Source organism: Temnothorax americanus, unplaced genomic scaffold, assembly GCF_048541705.1.
Source record: "Temnothorax americanus isolate GAGA-0224 unplaced genomic scaffold, ASM4854170v1 Scaffold263, whole genome shotgun sequence".
Classification (NCBI taxonomy): domain Eukaryota; kingdom Metazoa; phylum Arthropoda; class Insecta; order Hymenoptera; family Formicidae; genus Temnothorax; species Temnothorax americanus.
The window spans coordinates 2,835-24,262 of record NW_027509404.1 but is presented as its reverse complement, the minus strand read 5'-3'; the positions used below and the strand labels follow the sequence as shown (position 1 = coordinate 24,262).

Below are 21,428 nucleotides of genomic sequence, written 5' to 3'. Positions count from 1 at the left end.
TTCATTGTTGGATAGATTCTCGTCATTAGACAAAATTTGTAGAGTAATAGCGTACATTCTTAGGTTTGTAAATCGTTTTCGTGCCAAGTCGGCTCACGCGACTTTGGCCATAGATCAGCTCGAACTGCATTCCGCGTTACTAGTCATTGTAAAAGTTGTACAAGCGGATGTTTTTCGCGATGAGATGGGCCGACTTAGGATCGGAAAAGGGATTCCTAAGCCCCGTCTCAAACTAGCTCCCTTTCTTGATCCCTCGGGCGTTCTCAGGGTGGACGGTAGGCTCGTGCGGTCGGTACTGCCGTTCGAGAACAAACACCCTGCACTATTACCTAACAGTCACCGACTGACTGAGCTCGTGATCGAACAGGTGAACCGCGCTCACTTGCACCCGGGTAGACGCACGATGCGGTATCTGCTGACTCAGCGATTCTGGATCCTCGGCGTACACCGCGCAATCCGCCGCGTACTCTCGGGATGCTACCAATGTTTTTGAGCCAATCCACATGCTATTCAACCCTTCAAGGCGACCCTGCCGGCCGAAAGAGTTCGTCAGGCTAAACCATTTTCGATTACCGGCGTCGATTTTGCGGGACCATTCTCGTTGGTTACTCGCCGAGCTCGTGGAGTCTCCTCTTTCAAAGCGTATGTCTGCCTCTTCGTCTGCTTCACGGTTAAAGCTATACATCTTGAAGTAGTCCTTTCGCTGTCTACTGACTCCTTCCTCGCTGCGTTGCAACGCTTTGTGGCACGACGCGGACGCTGCTCACTCCTCTACAGTGACTGCGGCACCAATTTCGTGAGCGCCGCGCGCGAATTAGAAACACATATGAGCCTCGCGGCGGAGCGAGAGAAGATAAAGTGGTCATTTAATCCTCCCTCCGCGCCCCACTTTGGGGGCCTCTGGGAGTCGGGCGTTAAATTATTTAAAACCTACCTGCGACGGGTGGTAGAGGATCAAGTCCTGTCGCTCGAGCAGTTCACTACCGTTTTCGCTCAAGTCGAGTCCGTCTTAAATTCCCGACCTCTCTGCCCCATGAGCACCAATCCTTCAGACCTCGAGGTCCTATCTCCGGGTCATTTCATCACGATGGGACCCCTTGTATCCGTTCCCACTCACGACGTAACTCCGCTGTCGGTAAATCGTCTGAGTCGATGGCAGCTCGTTCAGCGAATCCACCAGGATTTCTGGAAGCGCTGGCACTATAAGTATCTCAATACGCTGCAACAGCGACCCAAGTGGTGGACTTCGGTCAATCCACTCGCTGTCGGTTCGTTGGTCCTCATCAGGGACGCCAACATGCCCCCTTTGCGTTGGAGGCGTGGACGAGTGGAGGCGCTACATCCGAGTAGCGATGACGTCCCGCGTGTCGCCACGGTGCGGGTGGCGGATGGCTCGACGATCTCGCGTCCCCTGGTGAAGCTGTGCCCTTTGCCGATGGGCCCGGCTCTACCGGCGACTGATACGGATCTCTAAAGTAATAAAATACAACACGGTGTATTTTAGTGGACGGTATGTTTGGCGCTCGCCATAATGTATATATGTATTATAGTCATTAGTTTAGTCACGTTCATATTCATGCGCTGTATTTAATCGTCTTTCAAATATCTATATATTCTATATATCGTTTTGTTGCGCTTGCCGCGTCGCTCGTTCTCATACACACTCCCGACGCTCGCGGAAATAAGGAAACATTGCGGTTATTAAGGAGAACAAACTTAATGTTTATTAAAAGCTCGCGATACAAAGGAGCCTGGACCACGTCCGCACGGTCCAGCAGCTCAAGACAAAATCCATCAGCTGTTTCATAAAATCAATAAATCCATAAATCAACAAGCTCGTTGCTAAGGATATTTCGGAAAGACGGCTCGTCGCACGTTTCAGCTCGGACTCGAAGCATACCAGGCGGCATGCACGCAACAGTTTAATGTATTTCCGGTGACTCGCGCGAAACGTCGGCGGATCGCGATCGACGCGGAATCGATATTTGCGCGACTCACCAATCGGTGCTGCCCTCGCTCACGCCGGCAGGTCACCAGCCTGAAGAAGATCAAGTACTCGCTCGCGACACTTTTCCAGCGCCGCGAGCACGACACTCGGCGTCTCAACGTCTCAGAGTACAGACGCTTATCGCTAACATTCGGAGTACGAGAGATCACGGACCCCGCTCCCTGATAGTGCGATCGCCTCTGCTATCTCTGCCTGCTTTGCTTGCTACTTTGGCTTTGCTTGACTTGCCTGCCTCGCCTGCTATCTCTGCCTGCTTGCTTGCTGCCTTGACTTGCCTGCCTTGCCGCCTCGCTTACCGGCTTCGCCTGCACGTGCTGCCCACGAGCTCAAAGGAAAGACGGATCCTCCAAAAGCCGACGCGCGACGGTACTCCGAACGGTGAATCGCATTTCGCTTAACTATCGCTCGCTTATATTTTGCTTGTATTTCGCTTGTATTTCGCTTTGGGGAGACGTTACACACCTCCCCTGGTCCTTCGAGTTTCGCTTTCTCGCTAATCCGGGTACGGCTCTACCACCCCCCGAGCAATATGAATGTAATTAATCGTTATAAAATAGCAATATTTAAATGAATTATATATTCCCCTTTTATGAGAAAATAGACATCCATATTTACTTGACATGATCAAACATCGTCCACTGAGCTATTCGTGGACGACGTTCGACCATGTCGAGTGAATTTTTGTCAATTTTCTCAGGGATGAATAACCATATATGTCCAAAAACTAGACACTTTGCCCTATCAAATGGAGCAGAGTTTACATCATTCCACCCCATTCCACAAACTTTCTTCTTGTTTGAATATTGAAGTAAGAATTTTTTAAATAGTCGAATATGTCGTGTATATTTATTAATATATAATAATATTTAAATGACACAAAACTAAAAGAAATATGTTTTTTGAAACCTAATAAATAAGTTCTTATAGGCATTTAACTCATATTCGCAGTTATGCTTTTGGCAGAGACTTTAGAAAGTAACCTATCGAATTACTGGAATTTCAGTATTCACGAAAATGTCATACTTTATCAGATCACTTTGAGGAAAGAACAAGGGATAAAATTAATTATTATAAAATTAATTAAGCACATTTATTTATAGTTTAAAATATGTATATATTGACATAAAATCTCGTCAAAATTTGAATCATACGTTTTTAATTTTTTTGTCCAATATCCGTTTTCTGATAAATTCGCCCCACTGTGTGGCGGTCGTTCTCTATTAAAAAGTTATGAACAAAAAAGTTTAAAATACATAACAATTTGTGTTAGTGCTAAAGGAAGTAATTTGTTGATGTGTGTATAAACAGTACACATGTAGGCGGGAGAGTAGAGGGTGAACCTCCTTTCACGTGGAAAGTTGAAAACCTGAACCGTACAATGATAAACCTCGTTTTGCCCTGTAAGCAGGAGTGAGGTGAGGTAGGGTAAACTTTGTTTTGCGTGAAAAATACAATACTGTCTAAACTTGACTTTTCTTTGTTCATATATGTACTATTTTTATATAAAATAACTGCTATATTTCTCAAACTTTTTTTATTAATAACTTTTTAATAAACAACGACCGCCGGCTAAAACCTTTCAAAGGTTACTCAGGATGATGACCTTGACAACGTATGTCAAGGTCAAAGTCATCGGTCAGGTTTGACCTTTTATGCATATTAACCGTTATTTTATCTACACTTCCAACTAATAGGAGAACTGTGCCTAATACCGCACTCTATTTTCTAAAACCAAAATCTTGACTAAAAACTCTTATAAGAATATAACTAAACTGCATCATTTTATTCTATGATTATCGTAATATAATCTCCATGGCATGAATGTGTTCAAAATTTACTTCAACTATCTTTTCTGAAAGAAAACAGAAAAAGTAGCGTTTGACGACATCGAAAAGAAGTGTTCCTAATATCGCACCCTTACACATTTTTATTAAAAATACAATTATACAACTCAAAATAGGGTACATAAGGTTCGTTCTTAGTACATACCTTTTTTGCTATATTAATAACGGAAGATATTTCTTGCAAAATTTCAAAACATCGTTAAAATTATGAACTGCTACGCAACTTTTTATATCACAATTTCAATTGAAATAAAACAAAAGATCGTCCAAAGCAGTAATGTTCAACAGTTTCCACTGTTCACTGATAGAATGCAACACGTAACAGTCTCAATATCGTAGGTGCGGAATTAGAAACAAGGCGATATTAGGCACAGTTTCCCTATATTCGTATCAGCAGCAATAGCATGAATCGATGTATGTGGATTTACATGAAAATGAGCCAACACTATTGCATAACTATAACTATTGCATAACTATCATTATTTGTACATGACTTCAATTAGGACGTTTTTCATCAGAAAATTTTCCAGTTTCTCACAACTGCTGTTCAATGTTTCTGAAAGTTTTCTCTGACGGATGATTTCTATCTGAATATCGCTTCCTGTACAAGACTGCAGTTTCACAAGAATTTCTTTTACATTCACCAAATATTAATAACATACACATATGTCACTTTTTCTGAATTAGAATAATGATTCATTGCTGCTATAAAAACAACGATTAATATCCACTTCAAAAGAAGACGAAGAATACTGATATTATATGTTTACATTGCAAAAGTTGTTTCCAAACAACTTTCAGTGTTTATGTTTACACTTTTAGTCAGAGTTTATAATATTAATTTGTTTCAGAAAAATTTTTTTAATTTTTTTAATTGCGAGTTGTAGCATAAAGCAGATAAATGCTTATCTTACAATCTTTTTTTTTAATTGTCGAAAGCGTTTCAAAAATCGTGCGGGACTGTTACGCTAAACACCTTATATATTATTTCCTTATTTAAAACTTTAAACCTTGTCTTCTCTGAATTAATAATAATAGAAATACGATTTTTTACCTCTAAAATAATGCAGATATATATCATTCTAAATATGAGAATTTTAGAATACAATAAATATTTAGGTTAATGTTAATATTCGTAGTTTTAGATGTACAGATTTAGTAATTTGTATATACAAAAATAAAATAACTAAAAATGAATAGAATTTAATCTTAAGTTAATGAAATAAATGTGCACTAAATTAAATACAAATATAATATCCATAATACATATGTGATTAAAAAAATCGATATATTTGGTATTTCTATAATTCTTGAATCATTTAAGAAAGGATAGAAGAAATCATAAGGTAATGTAATATCTAAATTAGGCCCGCCAGCAAAATGGTATTTGGATGGCTTTGAAACATCATGAAAATTGACATAGGAAATAAAATTGACATGGAGGACATCTGTACAATTCTTTAATGCACATTTGGTCCAGCTAACGTCTTCTTCCTTACTGAATGCAATTCCAACACCCAATATTTTATAATTCGTCAATGTTTTGGGTTTTGACAACATAGAATAAAGGATATTCAAATGCATAGATGTAACTAATCCCGAACATAAGATTCGTTTTCCGATTGTATGCGCAGTTACTATATTTCGTGGTATCCTATCAAACACAACACGCAACCAATCAACAGCATTTTTGCTGGAAAAATTACCCAATTTTGAGACATAAGTACTATAATGTTGACTTATATTTAAGAAAGAGTTTTTTAGCAAAAAACTCATAGTCAGATTTTGTAGCTCCGCGCAAGATATTGTAGTAAAATTCTTGATAAATAATTTGACAGAGCATGTTAATCTAATATCTTCACCGAATACGATGATATGTCTATTAATTCGGTCACATTCTCCATTTTTTTCAGCCAAAGGCAATGTAAGAAATCCATCAGTTCTGTTGAAAAAAATATTATCGCTTTTATTAGCATGAGAAACGCCAACAATGATCGGCTTACCCATTACGTAGCCAGGATTTCCACTACGAATGAAAACTTTTGTGTCATTTAAATCTATCCAATTGTATTCAACCTCGAAATATTGATAAAACGCATGAGAAGCATTTCCTATATTAAAATATGCATCAATAGTGTTGATACCAGCGGAACCATTGTGACCAATCACATATTTCAAACCTTTTACAATGTTGATACAAATCGAGTTCATGCAAAATCCCGATATGCTGGATATGTTGGTTCTGTTACATGCAGAAAATGACTTCAGACAGTAATGAGTTCTTACTGGCAAACAAATGTTGCTTTGACATATCTGAAAAATAATTTTTAAAATTAAGGCAAATCATAAATGTAAACAAGTAAAAAATAGCTTACATAAAGAAAAGTAAAAAGGTCTGGAACTATGGAAAAAAAATTAAGTACAAAAAGTTCAATTATATAGTATTTTTTATTGAATACCTAAATATAAAAATTATTTTATGTAGTATCATATAATAAAATAACAATATCACAATAATAATATGATAATATAATAACAAATGTCGATTTTGCATATAATATATAATAATATATTATATGCAAAATCGACATATTATTATTGTGATATTGTTATTTATGTAAAAATTATGTCCTTAAAATTAATGTCCTTAAATTAATAAATATTTATGTTAATTTTAAGGACATAATTTTTGCAAAATAATATTATATATCATTGTTAATGTTGCTGTATTATATTTGCTTATTTTCTATTTTAATTTTTACAATAAAATTTTATATTAACTCATGAAATTAATGTAGAATGTTATACAGATTCTTTATATTTTTACAAATTTGTTAATAAAATTTACCTGTTTCATAGTAAATGTATTGTTGAATAACGGCAGAGATTTAATAACTGTGAAATTACTGTATGTCACAGTGAATAAAAATTGATTAACATTTGTTAATTCATTTTGTATGCATGTACCTTTCCAATTTTGTAAATATCTTAAAATCTTCTTAAACGTACATATTCCAGTAAATCCAGACTGTAGAAACTCTGAAATAATATTATTAAACATTTTTAATAATTATTATAATATAAATCTGTAAGAGTTTGTTATTATTAAATTACTGTGTAACGTTAATAGTGAAACTCCTATGTAGGGGAAGCAGCTCCTATTACCTTGACCTTGACATATATTATAGAGGTTATCCTTCAGAAGGTTTTAGCTGTTGCTTGTTTTTTTATTAAAAAATTATTAACAAAAATAGTTTAAAAAATACAGCAGTTATTTTGAGTATTGAAAAACATAAGCGACTAATATGTATGTGGAAATAGTACATGTATGAACGAAGGAAAGTCTTAAAGCAGTGAATTGTTAATATGTTAAACAGCCTTTTTGTTTAAGCAGAGAATAATTGGCATAGAAAAGTATATATATATATATATATATATATATATATATATATATTTATACATATGCACAATGTACACATTGAAGACATTTTTTCGAGCGTGTGTATATTTTGAGGACATTTCGATACTTTAGGGACTGGTCTCAAAAAATCTCTAGGTTCATCGCATACTTTGGGGACATTTTTATTTTTATATGATACGTATATTTTGGGGCTTTAAGTTTATATAAAGTTTATATAATTGTGCCTGGATAGTGCTGCCACCACAGCATATGTCCCCAAACTATATGTTGACTATTTTTTACTTATATGTCCCCAAACTATATGTTAATTATCTTTTACTTATATAGTTTTACTTTACTTTTACTTTTTTATTTGTTTAATTAATGCTGAAGCGACAACAACAAACAATATGCAATTAAAGATTTTATTTATAGAGCAATAAACACAATAGTTATTTGTGCAACAAGTGCGTGAAGATGAAAATTCACGGGTGCGGAGTTGACGCACGAGCCGAAGCCGCGAAGGCGAGTGCGGTCACCGCACCCGGGAATTTTCATCTTCACGCACGGTTTGCATACCCTATTTTATGTTGCAAGTGCGTGGAAAGTGGCCTATCACGCACGCGTCGCGTGCGTAATGGGCCACTTTCCATGCATGTGTTACATAAAATAATATAAGCAATCTTGTAGTCATTGTATATTTTGAGACTTTTTAAACAAAGATATGGATTGAAAACTATTCTCAAATTATACAATCAGTACTTGATGGAAATGTCTTTAAATTAAACATTCTACCCCAACACTCTTATAACATATATATAATATTTTATATCTTCAAAACAAACGTTTTACCTCAAAATGCTTCTCAGGTATACTACCTTGATCAAAAAGTTCCCGGAATTTATTTAGAAAATGCAAAATACAAGTTTATTCATCAATATTAATATTGTCTCCTTCAAAGTACTCCCCATCGACTGCAACGCACTTATGCCAGCGCTTGATCCAATCCTCGAAACATTTTTTATACTCGGTGTTCGGTATGGCCATCAGAGCCGTCTTCAATTTTTTTATTATCTCCTCTCGGCTGCTAAAACGCGTTCCCCGTAATGGGTTTTTGATTCGATTGAACAGAAAGAAGTCGCAGGGAGCCAAATCAGGTGAATTCGATGGCTGTTGGATGGTATTCGTTCCGTTCTTGGTCAAAAAGTTGCGGATAATGATGGCATTAACGCACCGTCGCACAATGTAAAATATTTTATGTACAGTTTAAGCTAATTCCTTTTGTTTAACGAATTGTTTGAGCCCACTTTTCTTTAAAAAAAAAAATTAAAGATTGTAAGTTATTATTTAAAGTTTCAAGATAAAAGAAATCAATTTTTAAGACAATTTGTTTGACAATTTATATTATATATATTTAAAGAATATAATTTATTATTATAAAAAAATTATTTTAAAAATTTGTATTTATATACTCTTTAGAGCTGTCTCTTTGAAGCATTCATTGCACATAAGTCTAGAATCCTAAAATATGCATTCAAAGTAATAAATCTTACATACATATATATTCATTGTCAGCATTTTCTCAGGACAATTGTAATAATTTCCAATCGCCAACTTTTTCAAATATTTATTTAAAAAATTTTTAAAGTCTTTAAAATATATATATACGCACCTGAATAACTAACACAAGGTTTTTAACATCTTATAACTCAGCAATTATTTAAAGTAATTTAATTAATGAATAATTTTTATTAGGTACATATTATTAGTCAAATTTTAGAAACAAATAAATCATTAAAAATATTCTCAATTTTTATTTCTAAAAATATTGTAACAGTACAATACTGTTATATTTTATAAAAACTTTAAAGACTAAAGTAATCAATATTTGACTTTGATATTAAGAACGTGACTTTACTTCGTAATATTTTTCTCTTCTTAACCCTTAATGTGGGTCTACGACGTCCGAGCCAAAGTGATATCTGCTCATAACTGCAAAACTTGCAAGCCTGTTAGAAGATATGAAATAAACAATGGTATTTCAAATTGACTATCGTATGATAAAATTGTCAACTACAATGTAGACAAATGTTTCATGAATTTTTGTAGATTTTTTAAAATATTTTGAGGTAGAAAGAAATAATTAATAAAAATCCGCGTATCAATATGCATTCATATAATTCGGCAAAAAGAGACAGTATAGTGTTACGCAATGATTGCGATTGCTACGCGCGCGACAAGGCATTGGGAGAAACGATGTCATATGTCACACGTCGCTCGCCACTCGCTATGTGACTCTACTTCTTGCTATCAGATGATGCTCACTTTTGCTAAAAGACCTAATTGTAAACCATTTTACATGCCTACAAGTCTTCTTATACGTCGATTTGTTCTAGCAGCGCCAAGTTTTTTTACAAGAAAAATTTATGTATTTTAATAAAATATTTTTATTTTGTACTGTTACCTCTGTAATTTTTTGTGACCACTAAAAAATACACATGTAAACTTTGTATTTAAATATCTTGTATTCCCTTGTTAAATTTAAACACAATTTAAAGATTTTTCAAAGTAAAACAACAATTATTTTTTGAGGCAATATATATGTTTTCTCTGTAATTGGCGCTGTAATTTAAAGAGATATCATTTCTTTTTTGTAATTGTAATAGATCACTTGAAGCGCGACTCTTCTTTTTGATAAAGTAACATAATTTTGTGATGTGTCTTGATAGATCACTTGGGTTATAATTTTTCGGAAATAAAGATACTACTGCTTAGATTTTTTCGAGATTTTTCGAGATATAAAGATTACGTCTACCACTTGTTACTTAAATTTTTTCGAGGTATAATACTACCACTTTCTTTTTTTTTCGACGTAACAACATATAGGTACACTACTATGCGTGAACTTGGAGCCTTTTTTTACTTTTTCTTTAAAAAAGGTAATTTTGTACAGATATCACGCCTTTTTGTAGTATTACGCATTTTATAAACAGTATGTACAGGGTAAAGCTCTATTTGGAGGTATAATACTACCACTTTATTTTTTTCGAGGTAACAACAAAATACATATACACTACTATGCGTGTACTTGGCGCCTTTTTTTACCTTTTTTTTAAAAGGTAATTTTGTACGGATATCACGCCTTTTTGTAGTGTTACGCATCTTAATCTTATAAACAATATATCTTATAATCTAATAAACAGTGTATACAAGGTATGAAGCTAAAAGTGTTACGGACTATTATTTCTAAAGAAAACAACAATTTAATATTTTGCTTAGTTTTTTAAAAATAATAATCTGTAACCCTTTCAGCTGTACACCTTGTATATATTTTTCAATTTCAACATAAAACATAATCGCAATATAGCATGATTAATGTTAATAAATCGTTAACTGTAAAATTCTTTATTTATTTTTATTCGCGTGTCTTACTGAATGTTGTTCGCAACTGTATATGTACCGATATCTTCAGGTATCGATATTTTTGATAATTACAGATGGACACCTGTAACACGTGTCTGAAATTTACCCGATTTGTTTATTCTTTTATTCCCTTCAACCAATCGCAAATTAATTCTATTTGATAAAAACAATTCTGTTAAATTTCTCATATACATAACGCATCGTTTATAATTTTCTATTATAAATATTAAATAATACGATATATATATATATATATATTCGTACTCACATCCTTGAAAATTATTTCGAGAATTCGAGCGAATGTCACAACTAGATAAAATTATCTTTCATATTTTGACAGTTGAGTAGGAACATATTTGAGTTGGCGAAAAATGATTCTCTGAAACCGCACGTGTGTGTGTAAATAATTCAGTAGAAAATATATAATGTTCATTTCAAAATACATTTGCACACTACGTACCAAAAATATATAATATGATAACGTAGTTTTTGCTATTCAATTGGTTGAATTTCAGAAAAGAAAAATATTTAGAAGTATATAACTATGTCAGTCAATAAAGAGACATAGACGCAAATTGAATCATACATATTTAATTGCCTGCTCATTAAATATAAAGTGCAAACACATAGAAATTGTATATTTTTCTATACTTAAATGCAATAGGAAGAAATAATTAAACAAGTATCCTTGCATAGGAATATTGTGCATAATTTTAACAAAACAGAGATTTGCGCAATTAAGATATATTATATAATAAAATTAATAACGATTCTATATAAATCTTAGTTACATGTTAATTATACGACATGATCTTTCTAATCATGAAACTTACAAACTAATGGAAAAAGATTCGTATCCTAAATCGAAAACAAATTATGTGTACACATAATAAAAATTGTATGAATTAAAATTATGTGTATACACATAATAAAAAAGCGGAATTATTTTTGTCAGATATAATTTTAATTCATCCAATTTTTATTAAACATAATTTTAATTTGTCCAATTTTTATTATGTCTAGACATAATTTTAATTCAGCGAATTTTTATTACGTTATGACATAATTTTAATTCTGCTACTAGGGAATTTGTAAGTCGATTTTTATGAATCAAGCTTGAATTCGATGTCTAGGTGTCCCAGGTTGCCGATGACGAGGTCTACATAGTGCGTTCCATAGTTTTTGGTATCCAGGTGTATTAATACCTTGAATTCGATGTCCACGTGTTCCAGGTTGCCGATGACGGGTTCCAGATAGTGCGCTTTATAGTTTTCGGTGTCCAGATGTAATAATACGTTGAATTCGATGCCTAGGTGTCCCACGTTGCCGATGACGAGGTCCACATAGTGCGCTTCGTAGTTTCGATGTCTACGTGTATTAATACCTCGAATTCGATATCTACGTGTCCTACATTCAGATTTAAAGTTATTAATACATCTAGACACCAAAAACTACGAAGCGCACTATGTGGACCTCGTCATCGGCAACCTGGAACACCTAGACATCAATTTCAAGGTATTAATACACGTAGACACCGAAAACTACGGAGCGCACTATGTGGACTCGTCATCGGCAACCTGGGACACCTAGACATTGAATTCAAGGTATTAATACACGTAGACACCAAAAACTACAGAACTCACTATCTAGACATTGTCATCGGCAACCTGGGACACCTAGACATCGCATTCAATGTATTATTACACCTGAACAACAAAAACTACGAAGCGCATTATCTGGACCTCGTCATCGGCAACCTGGGACACCTAGACATCGAATTTGAGGTATTATTACACCTAGACACCGAAAACTACGGAGCGCGTTATCTGGACCTCGTCATCAGCAACCTGGGACACCTAGACATCAATTTCAAGATATTAATACACGTAGACACCGAAAACTACGGAGCGCACTATGTGGACTCGTCATCGGCAACCTGGGAAACCTAGACATCGAATTCAAGGTATTAATACACGTAGACACCAAAAACTACGGAGCTCACTATCTAGACATCGTCATCGGCAACCTGGGACACGTGGACATCGAATTCAAGGTATTAATACACGTAGACACCGAAAACTACGGAGCGCATTATGTGGACCTCGTCATCGGCAATCTGGGACACGTAGACATCGAATTCAACGTATTATTACATCTGGACACCGAAAACTATGAAGCGCACTATCTGGACCTCGTCATCGGCAACCTGGGATACCTAGACATCGAATTCAAGCTTGATTCACAAGAATCGACTTAAAAATTCCCTAGCGGCACTTTCTGCCAAGCGTAGAGAACCTTCTTTTCCGTTGACTCAATATATATTATATATATATATATATATATATATATATATATATATATATATATATCTAATTTGCCTAAATAGAAATCTTCCTCCTGACCGATAAGTCTATCGACCTAATTTCAAAATACGCGCGCGATATCGAAACTGGCGATACCTGCGCCGCCAGCGTCGAAAAAGTGAAAGGGACGTTTCTCTGATAATCATAATAATATTGAGACGTCGGCATTAGGAGGAGGAGGAGTATCTTAAAAATAAATTTTCACATTTGGACTTTGCGTCGCAATATCTCCGATCGTAGGGCACTTAGCGGAATATTATAAGAGAAACCCCCCCCCCCTAATTGGACCCCAAGCTATCGATCAATGCCTCCTTAGAACTTGATCCGTTCACTCGTTATCGAGATCTCAACATCTCGGGTACTCGCAACCCGTCGTGTCGCGTAAAATAGTCACGGTCGGTCTCGCTCCGCGTGTACTTGGCGCGAGACACTACCGTGTCTCTTGATTCTCTGCTTTAAAAAAAAAACGTAATATTAGTCGTTTATGCTTTCCAATACTCAAAATAGCTGCTATATTTTCCAAACTTTTTTTGTTAATAACTTTTTAACGAATAACGACCGCCGGCTAAAAACTTCTGAAGGTCACTCAGGAGGGTGACCTTGACAATATATGTCAAGGTCAAGATCATCGGTGAGGTTAGGTTCGACCTTTTATGCATATTTACCTTTTTTTAATGCAGGGTACTTAAAAATATAAAAAAACGTAAAAAATAAATTTGGGTTGTTCTACACAATTGTTTTCTGAATCAAAATAGAAAAGGAAAAAATTGCTAATTTTTACATTATTTTTATCCACTTGTATACAAGGCTTTACGGCCTTACAATTATAGCTAAATCTTTGTTACGTGCAATGGCCTTAAGATTGACATTGCGAGATTGCGACGCTAAAGCGGGGAGCACACACTTCTGCATAGCGCATAATGCGTAAGCATAAGAAAATTGATTGGTCCATACACATGTGCATAAGGAAATAGACCAATCAATTTTCTTATGCTTACGTATTATGCGTTGTGCAGAAGTGTGTGCTTAAAGGTCTATCCAGACAAACTTGCATAGGTGCATAACCATATGCATAAAGAAACAGATTAGTCTATTTCCTTATGCACATGCATATGGACCAATCAATTTCCTTATACTTATGTTTATGCGTTATGCAAGTTTGTTTGGATAGACCTTAATACAGAAGAGCGCAGGAGTGGTTAAATTCTAACTTCTCTTCACCTCTCGCACAGTATACTGTGCCTCTCCTGTGCTCTTCTGTGTCATTCTATCTTTGTTGTTCATTAGGGGCCGATATCACAGTCTCCGATTAACGTGATCCTCCGATTAAACTTACTCTGCATCTCTTTCTAACTGTCCCTCTAGAAAGAGACGAAGAGTGAGTTTAATCGGAGGATCACGTTAATCGGAGACTGTGATATCGGCCCTAGATGTTGAAAAGAGATAGAATGACACTTGTGTCGACTTGAGTCGCTACATGTAAAGCACACATTGCTGCCAGCCAATCACGGAGGACTGGTCACATGACTGGTCACATGACCCGTTGGCGCCTCTTTTTCCTAGAGATTTGTGGTGATTTGCGTCTTTTGATTTCGTCAAAAAACCATTCCGTTGATGAATAATAAACGCGATAAGCGTGATAAATAATCAACACGAATAATAAATTACGAATGCAAATTTGGCAAATTTTCTGTCCACACTATTTGCAAACTACATACGAATCGCGAATAGTGAATATACGCATAGTCTGGCCACAGTATATACAGTAGCGCAACTCCTCTGATTTCGTGTTGGCCAAAACGGATTGCGCATGCGCGAAATAAAGCACTATTTCTGTCTCTTTTCTTCTTACTGTCTTTCCTTTTCTAACGGATTTAGAGGCACATTTAAATGCCTAAGGCGTTAAAGTGCTATAGACAGCTATAGAGTGACTTGATAAAAGTCGGAAAAAAATTGTGTAAATTGTGTTATTGTAAAGTGTGTGATTGTGAGAGATTTGTAAAGTGATTGTGAAGTGATTTGTGTATTGGAAGTATAGAAAGGAAAGTTAACCTGTATAAATTTTATTTATAAACAACGACACTTCCTTTTTCCAAAAAAACATAATAGGTACAATACTATTTTAATAATTGTTTACATCATTATTTCATTATTTGCGTAATTTAATTAATTATTCTGACATACACAGGTGGTTGGCATGGGTTTAAGCATGCAGAAGATTGAATTTAATACCAAAAGGCCCCGAGTATGCTCACCGCAATTGTCGATTGTGCCATGTACATTTTGAAGGAAATCAGTATAAAATCATCAAAAGTCGAGCTCGCCTTCATCCAGATGCTGTACCAACAAGATGTTTAGAGTTTACCAGTAATAAGTAAGTTTTCATTTATATTAGTTTTAATTAATTACTCTTTATTTGGAAAAATCTAGTTTTGATACTTGAAAATATTTTTGATAGTAATATAAAATAATTAAAAACATATTATTTTACTGCAGTACTACAGTTTCTACAGTATCAACAGATGTAGTATCAATGGAATATGAAAACAATAATATGTAAGCTATTTTTGCATTTATTATAAAAATATTAGAAAAATTAAATTTAAATTAACACATAACTCAAGAAGCTAAAGAAGTTTATGTATTATTAGTATTACAATGCGCAAATTATACATATATTTAGTTTTTAATATTAATAAGTTTTTAATATTATTGCAATTAATGCAATTTCTTTTGTGCAATAGCTTAGCATTATCAGTAAAGTTTCCAATAATATATATTCATTATTTGTAAAAATTTATCTACATATATGTTATAAAATAAAATGTAAAAATTTTATCAATATATATTGACCACATATTATTGTATCATTAAAAAATTAAGTTTATTACTACACACACACACACACACACACACACACACACACACACAAAATGTATAATATATTTAATAAATAATATATTGTAAAATGTGACATATTTTATAAAAATATATAAATGTATACATTTAATCTAAAAAGTGTTATATTACGTTAAAATATGTTTACATAATTTTTTTGTGTGTATACTTTTATGCGAGAAAATTATTCTATATATTATATATGTTATATACACTTTTTTATATTTTACATTTATTCCTGATTTATCATATATTATATATATATATATATTTATTTATTTATTTATATAACATACTGTTATATATTATATTAGTATAATATTTCATATATTAGTATTTTATATATATATCATTATTTTGCATCATTAACGGATTCATCTATTATATATGTAATATTTTTTAATATTTTTTAATTTCTTTCATTTTTTTTACGCGCGCATTGCATGACATTGTACATTGTTAACAATAATTCTGCATAATTTTGATTGAAACTAACAGACACGGTTGTATCTCGCGCCAACTGCGTTAAATTAACCTCAATGGACTAAACGAGTAGGAAAGAGAGAGATGACGAAGAGAGAAGTGAGACAGAATACTGCTTTATTTCGCGCATGCGCACTCCATTTTGGCCAACACTAACATCAAAGGTGCCGACAGAGAGTTGCGCTACTGTATATATATACTGTGGTCTGGCGCCAGCTTGCACATACACTGCCATGCAAAGGAAGACTATAATATAGAGAGAACGCATAGTATGTGCTACTATCACATACGTATCTGTTCGTGTCTCAGCATATATTCTCATATTGAAGATTGAAGTTGTGATAATAGATGTGTATTCTTCTTCAGCCAAGTGTTCTGTACATCTCAGGATAGTCATAATCTCACAATTAGTCGAAAAGAGAGCTAATTATCTGTACTAGTAAAGTACTTTTTCCAGTCATGTATTCCTTAGTAAAATTTGATAATCAAGAGTGCCTTGTAACTCATTTGAAGAAAGTTAAAATCGTTCAAGGAAAAACTTGTTTTATTAAAACAAAGGGATCGTCGTACCAAGGCTATTTGTTGAGTACTAACGGTAATATAATCTTAATATCTAAATATAACCTATTAGATCAATTTTGTATATAGAATATAGTTTGGGGACAGATAACCCTAAACTATAATCTATATATAAATCTTTGATTTAAAAATAAAAAACGTATTAATATATTTATTATTATTTCTATTATATATATATACTTTTATATATACTTGCTCGAAACTAAATTTTAATTATTAATTGTTAGATTCATATGAAGCTTTGCAAAAGGAGATAGACGATATTAACAAAGCAAATATGGAATATAAATCGGGATCATCGCTGTTATTTGATCAAATTCGAATTTCCAACTCTATAAAAGGCACTGACTGTTCGACACCTATTTCAAAAACACCACCATCAATGGAGAATGAAATTAACATGCGTTTATCTTCACCTCATCAAAATTCATCAACTGGTTCTAACATATCTCTTGAGAGTAGTACGCCTAGTGGTGCGACCGAAATTATGAAACTTGTCGGAGATGATTGGCTAAAAACTTCAAATGTGGATTCAAGTATTTTTAATAACAATATTTCATCTAATGCTGAGAAACAAGTTATCGAAGATTCTGATAAAATAATCAAAAATGAGCAAGAATCTCATACTCACATTGTAAATTTAGCGGTTAAAAAAAATGTTAGATCTAGCATTAGCATTCAAGAAAATAGTTTGAAAGAAATTAATGTTACAATGACTGATAGTAGACATGAAGGTACGAGTTCAGATTATATACCGAGTAATAGCACTACAATAAATGAAACAAATTCTAATGTGAGTGATAATGTGAGTTTTCCTATTAATAATAATGCACCTCCAGTTGATATTTGTAACGTTTATGTGCCTGTTTCAAAAAATGAAAATCCAGGTTTTTCACTCAAACAATATTTTTGCCCGTATTGCAAGAAATTGCAAAAAAAGTTTGCTCGGCATTTGGAACTAAAACACAAAGATATACCATATGTTCATAAATTTATACATTTTCCAAAAGGCAATCCAGAACGACGCAAAATTATTGAAAAAATTCGGAAATATGGTAATTTCCTTCATAACACTAATGCGGAATTAAATACGGGAGTTCTCATAGCTTGTCGACGTCCTCAAGCAAAATTTAACAATACTGCCGAAAACTATGTGTCTTGTAGTTATTGCAAAGGATTTTATTATAAAAGAACCTTGAGAATACATTATAAAACGTGTGATCCAGCTCATGAGAAAGGTCGAAAAGATCAACTCGTAAAAGAAAAACAGTTAATGGGATATACACACCTTCGTGCTAACAATGTTATGCGTCGAAAAATTGTCCCATCACTTCAAGATGACAATGTTTCAAGATCTATTAAATACGATGAACTTCTGATTTTATTCGGAAATAAATTATGTGATACATACACACTTTCTCATCAGTACGACATGATTAGAAATTATCAACGACTACTTGGTCGCTTCAAATTGACAATAAAAGAAATTAACAGGCAAATATCTGATTTTGTATCCATTTTTCATCCTGGATACTACGATGACGTTATAAAGGCTGTCAAAATATGTGCAAATTATGATTCTGAGTTACAAGTTTTTCAAACACCATATAATGCAACTACTCTGGGAACAATGTTGAAAAAATGTTCTCGTATACAAGCTGCTGAATGTATCAAGCGAGAAGATTTAAATGGAAAAAAAGCTGTTGATGATTTTATGGTACTGTTTGATAATGATTACCCAGTGACAATTAATAAAAAAGTTATAGAGGATCGAGCAAATAAACGTCGAAAGAAACAAATTGTCCTCCCATCAAAATCAGATATCCAAAAATTGTATAACTATGCAAAAAATTTATGTGAGGAAGCCATGAAAATTCTTCAGAAAAAATTTGATATTAATGCATGGAAAAAATTAACTGACGGTAGTCTGATTCTCGTTCAGATGTTTAATCGATGAAGAGCTGGTGAAATTGAGAGACTCTCCATTGAAAACTATGAAAATCAAGAGACAGTTGACAAAATTTTCAATCCTGATATATTTGACAACATATCAGAAGAATCTCAAAAATAAGCCAAGCAATTTGTCCGATTAACTATACGAGGCAAATTGGGAAGAACCGTTCCCGTATTACTACATACATTTTTAACTTCGTACATTGATGTTTTACTTAAATATCATTCAGAAGCTGGAGTAAGCTCAAAAAATAAGTACGTCTTTGCTGTACCTCGAGTAAATTCTCCGAAAAAAGGTTACATCAGAGCTTGTCCTATAATGCGAAAATTTGCTAATAACTGTGGTGCATCAATCCCTACCAGTCTACGAGGTACTATGCTTCGAAAGCATATCGCTACTTATACCGCTATGCTGCGAGTAGAGGAAAATCAAGTTTCAGACTTAGCAAATTTCATGGGACATGACAAGCAAATCCATAAAGATGTGTATCGAGTTCCTAATGGACTGATTGACATGACTGAAGTATCTCGCTTGCTGCAGGCTGCAATAGGCGATGAGGATGAAGACAGTGATGAAGAAAGTGATCAAATCAAAGACGATACAAAAGATGACAATATGCAAACAGATGATGCGTCAACTGATGCCGATAATTTCCATGAGAATAATAATGATAATGAACAGTCCTTGAGAAAACATATTCGCAAACGTATAACAAATTGCGATAATAGTGACGATGAAATTATAGATTCCAGTACTCAATGCTCAAGCTGTAAGTTTATGAAAAATTGATTATTTTTATTTGTTTATATATATTAATTTTTTATAACTTTATTGTTAATATATATTAATTTTTTATAAATGTATATATTTTTATCTTTTATTCAATAACATTAATTTTTATATTTTTGATAGAATTTCTTTGTTAATATATAATAAATTGAGTTTTAATTACAGCCTTACAGCAAAAATCAATAAAACGGATTAAAAGGACAGAAATGGAGAAACAAGTAATTAAAAAGAAATTTATTGATGCTGAACCACAGTCCTCAGGAAGACGTATTCGCAAACGTATAATTTGCGATGATAGTGACGATGAAATTATAGATCAATGCTCAAGCTGTAAGTTTATGAAAAATTGATTATTTTTATTTGTTTATATATATTAACTTTTTATAACTTTATTGTTAATAAATAAATTTTTATTTTGTTAGTCAAATAATAAACAACAATGGGAATATTAATCGATTCTACTGGCCATTATAATCGCCAAGACAATACGACCACGATCAAAGATTACACAGCAACTTATATTGGTTAAAAGAGCGTCTTGACGATACTCGAACCAAATTGTAGTCGTATTGTTTTGGCGATTATAATGGCCAGTAGAGTCAATTAATATTCCCATTGTTGTTTATTGTTAATATATATTAATTTTTTATAAAATTATATCTTTTGATATTTTATTCAGTAATATTAATTTTTATACTTTATATAAAATTTCTGTATTAATACATAATAAAATGAGTTTTAATTACAGCCCTGCAGCAAAAATCAATAAAACGGATTAAATGGACAAAAATGGAGGACGAAGTAATTAAAAAAAAATTTGGTGATGTTCGTATGCTGCCCAAATTACCGTCAGTACCAGAATGTAGAGCTTTGATAAACCAGAATAGCTGCTTGAAAGAAAGAACTCCTGCTCAATTGATATCCCATATTGACAATCAGCGTAGAGATAAAGTTAGAAAGAAGAACTATTCGCGTAATAAACGCTGAAGTAGTCTGAACAAGTAGAACGTACTATAAAATTTAATATTAAAAATATTATAACTTTGAAAATGTTTCTCAATGTCTTCAGTTTTGTTTGTCTTTAATTAATTATAATTATATTTTTAATATTCCTGATAACTTTTTTGTTTAAAAGAATTTTATATCTCGTAAATATCATATTTTTTTACATTTCTCTAACTGATACATTTATTTTTGAAAGACTGATATTTAAAGTAATGTGTCGAAAAATATGTGATAAAGACGACTAATTATAAAATATTCATTATAACTTTTAATGTGTGCTAACATATAAATTTATAACATTTGATATTAGATATATTTTAGTCTTTAATATAGATTATATTCTTTAAGTATTATATTTTTTTAGATTTTTACTCGTGCATTTATTTTTTTAAAAACTGATGTTTAAAATAATAATATATGGAAAATGTGTGATAAAGAACTAAGTATATAATACTATAATTATATAATTATATAAATTTATAATATTCTAAACTAGGTAGATTTTAGTCTTTAACGTAGATTATATTTTATTTTATGTATCATATGTTTCTTTTTCTCGAAAAAAAACTAGTGCACTTATTTCCAAAAGACTGATGTTAAAGTGACAATTGCTGAAAAATGAGTGATAAAAAAGACTGATTATAGAATTCTTATAACTGTTGTTATATGCTAATATATAACT

The 21,428-nt window shown here is 33.0% G+C and overlaps 3 protein-coding genes across 5 annotated transcripts; 2 read left to right on the top strand and 1 right to left on the bottom strand.

The window, feature by feature from the left end:
• The first annotated feature begins 1,033 nt into the window (after window positions 1-1,033).
• LOC143899343 (uncharacterized) lies at window positions 1,034-1,474 on the top strand. The gene has a single exon (XM_077409576.1). The coding sequence runs from the start codon at window positions 1,034-1,036 to the stop codon at window positions 1,472-1,474; it is 441 nt and encodes a 146-aa protein (XP_077265702.1).
• A 1,609-nt stretch (window positions 1,475-3,083) lies between these two features.
• On the bottom strand, window positions 3,084-15,377 carry LOC143899347 (tectonic-3-like). 3 transcript variants are annotated; one of them, XM_077409582.1, is made up of 5 exons: window positions 15,294-15,375; window positions 6,701-6,891; window positions 6,033-6,165; window positions 5,856-5,963; window positions 5,659-5,794 (listed from the first exon to the last, which is right to left on the bottom strand). In XM_077409582.1, exons 2-5 carry the CDS (start codon window positions 6,707-6,709, stop codon window positions 5,697-5,699), a joined length of 348 nt encoding a protein of 115 aa, XP_077265708.1. In that variant the 5' UTR covers window positions 6,710-6,891; window positions 15,294-15,375; the 3' UTR covers window positions 5,659-5,696. The 3 variants fall into 3 exon arrangements, with proteins under 3 accessions (XP_077265706.1, XP_077265708.1, XP_077265707.1); XM_077409580.1 differs by having other exon boundaries at window positions 3,084-5,963; window positions 15,294-15,377; XM_077409581.1 differs by having other exon boundaries at window positions 5,856-6,165; window positions 15,294-15,377.
• A 919-nt stretch (window positions 15,378-16,296) lies between these two features.
• On the top strand, window positions 16,297-20,692 carry LOC143899348 (uncharacterized; the record flags this gene model as incomplete). The annotated part of the gene is made up of 3 exons (XM_077409584.1): window positions 16,297-19,721; window positions 19,907-20,071; window positions 20,490-20,692. Coding segments are annotated over exons 1-3 (819 nt in total), but the record flags the coding sequence as incomplete, so codon positions are not given.
• Between the last annotated feature and the right edge of the window lie 736 nt (window positions 20,693-21,428).

Coding starts and splice junctions, on each gene's coding strand:
- LOC143899343 (XM_077409576.1), top strand. CDS start 1,034: ATGAGCACCAATCCTTCAGACCTCGAGGTCCTATCTCCGGGTCATTTC.
- LOC143899347 (XM_077409580.1), bottom strand. Junction 5,964..6,032: donor TTGTATCAACATTGTAAAAG/GTTTGAAATATG, acceptor ATTTTAATATAG/GAAATGCTTCTCATGCGTTT.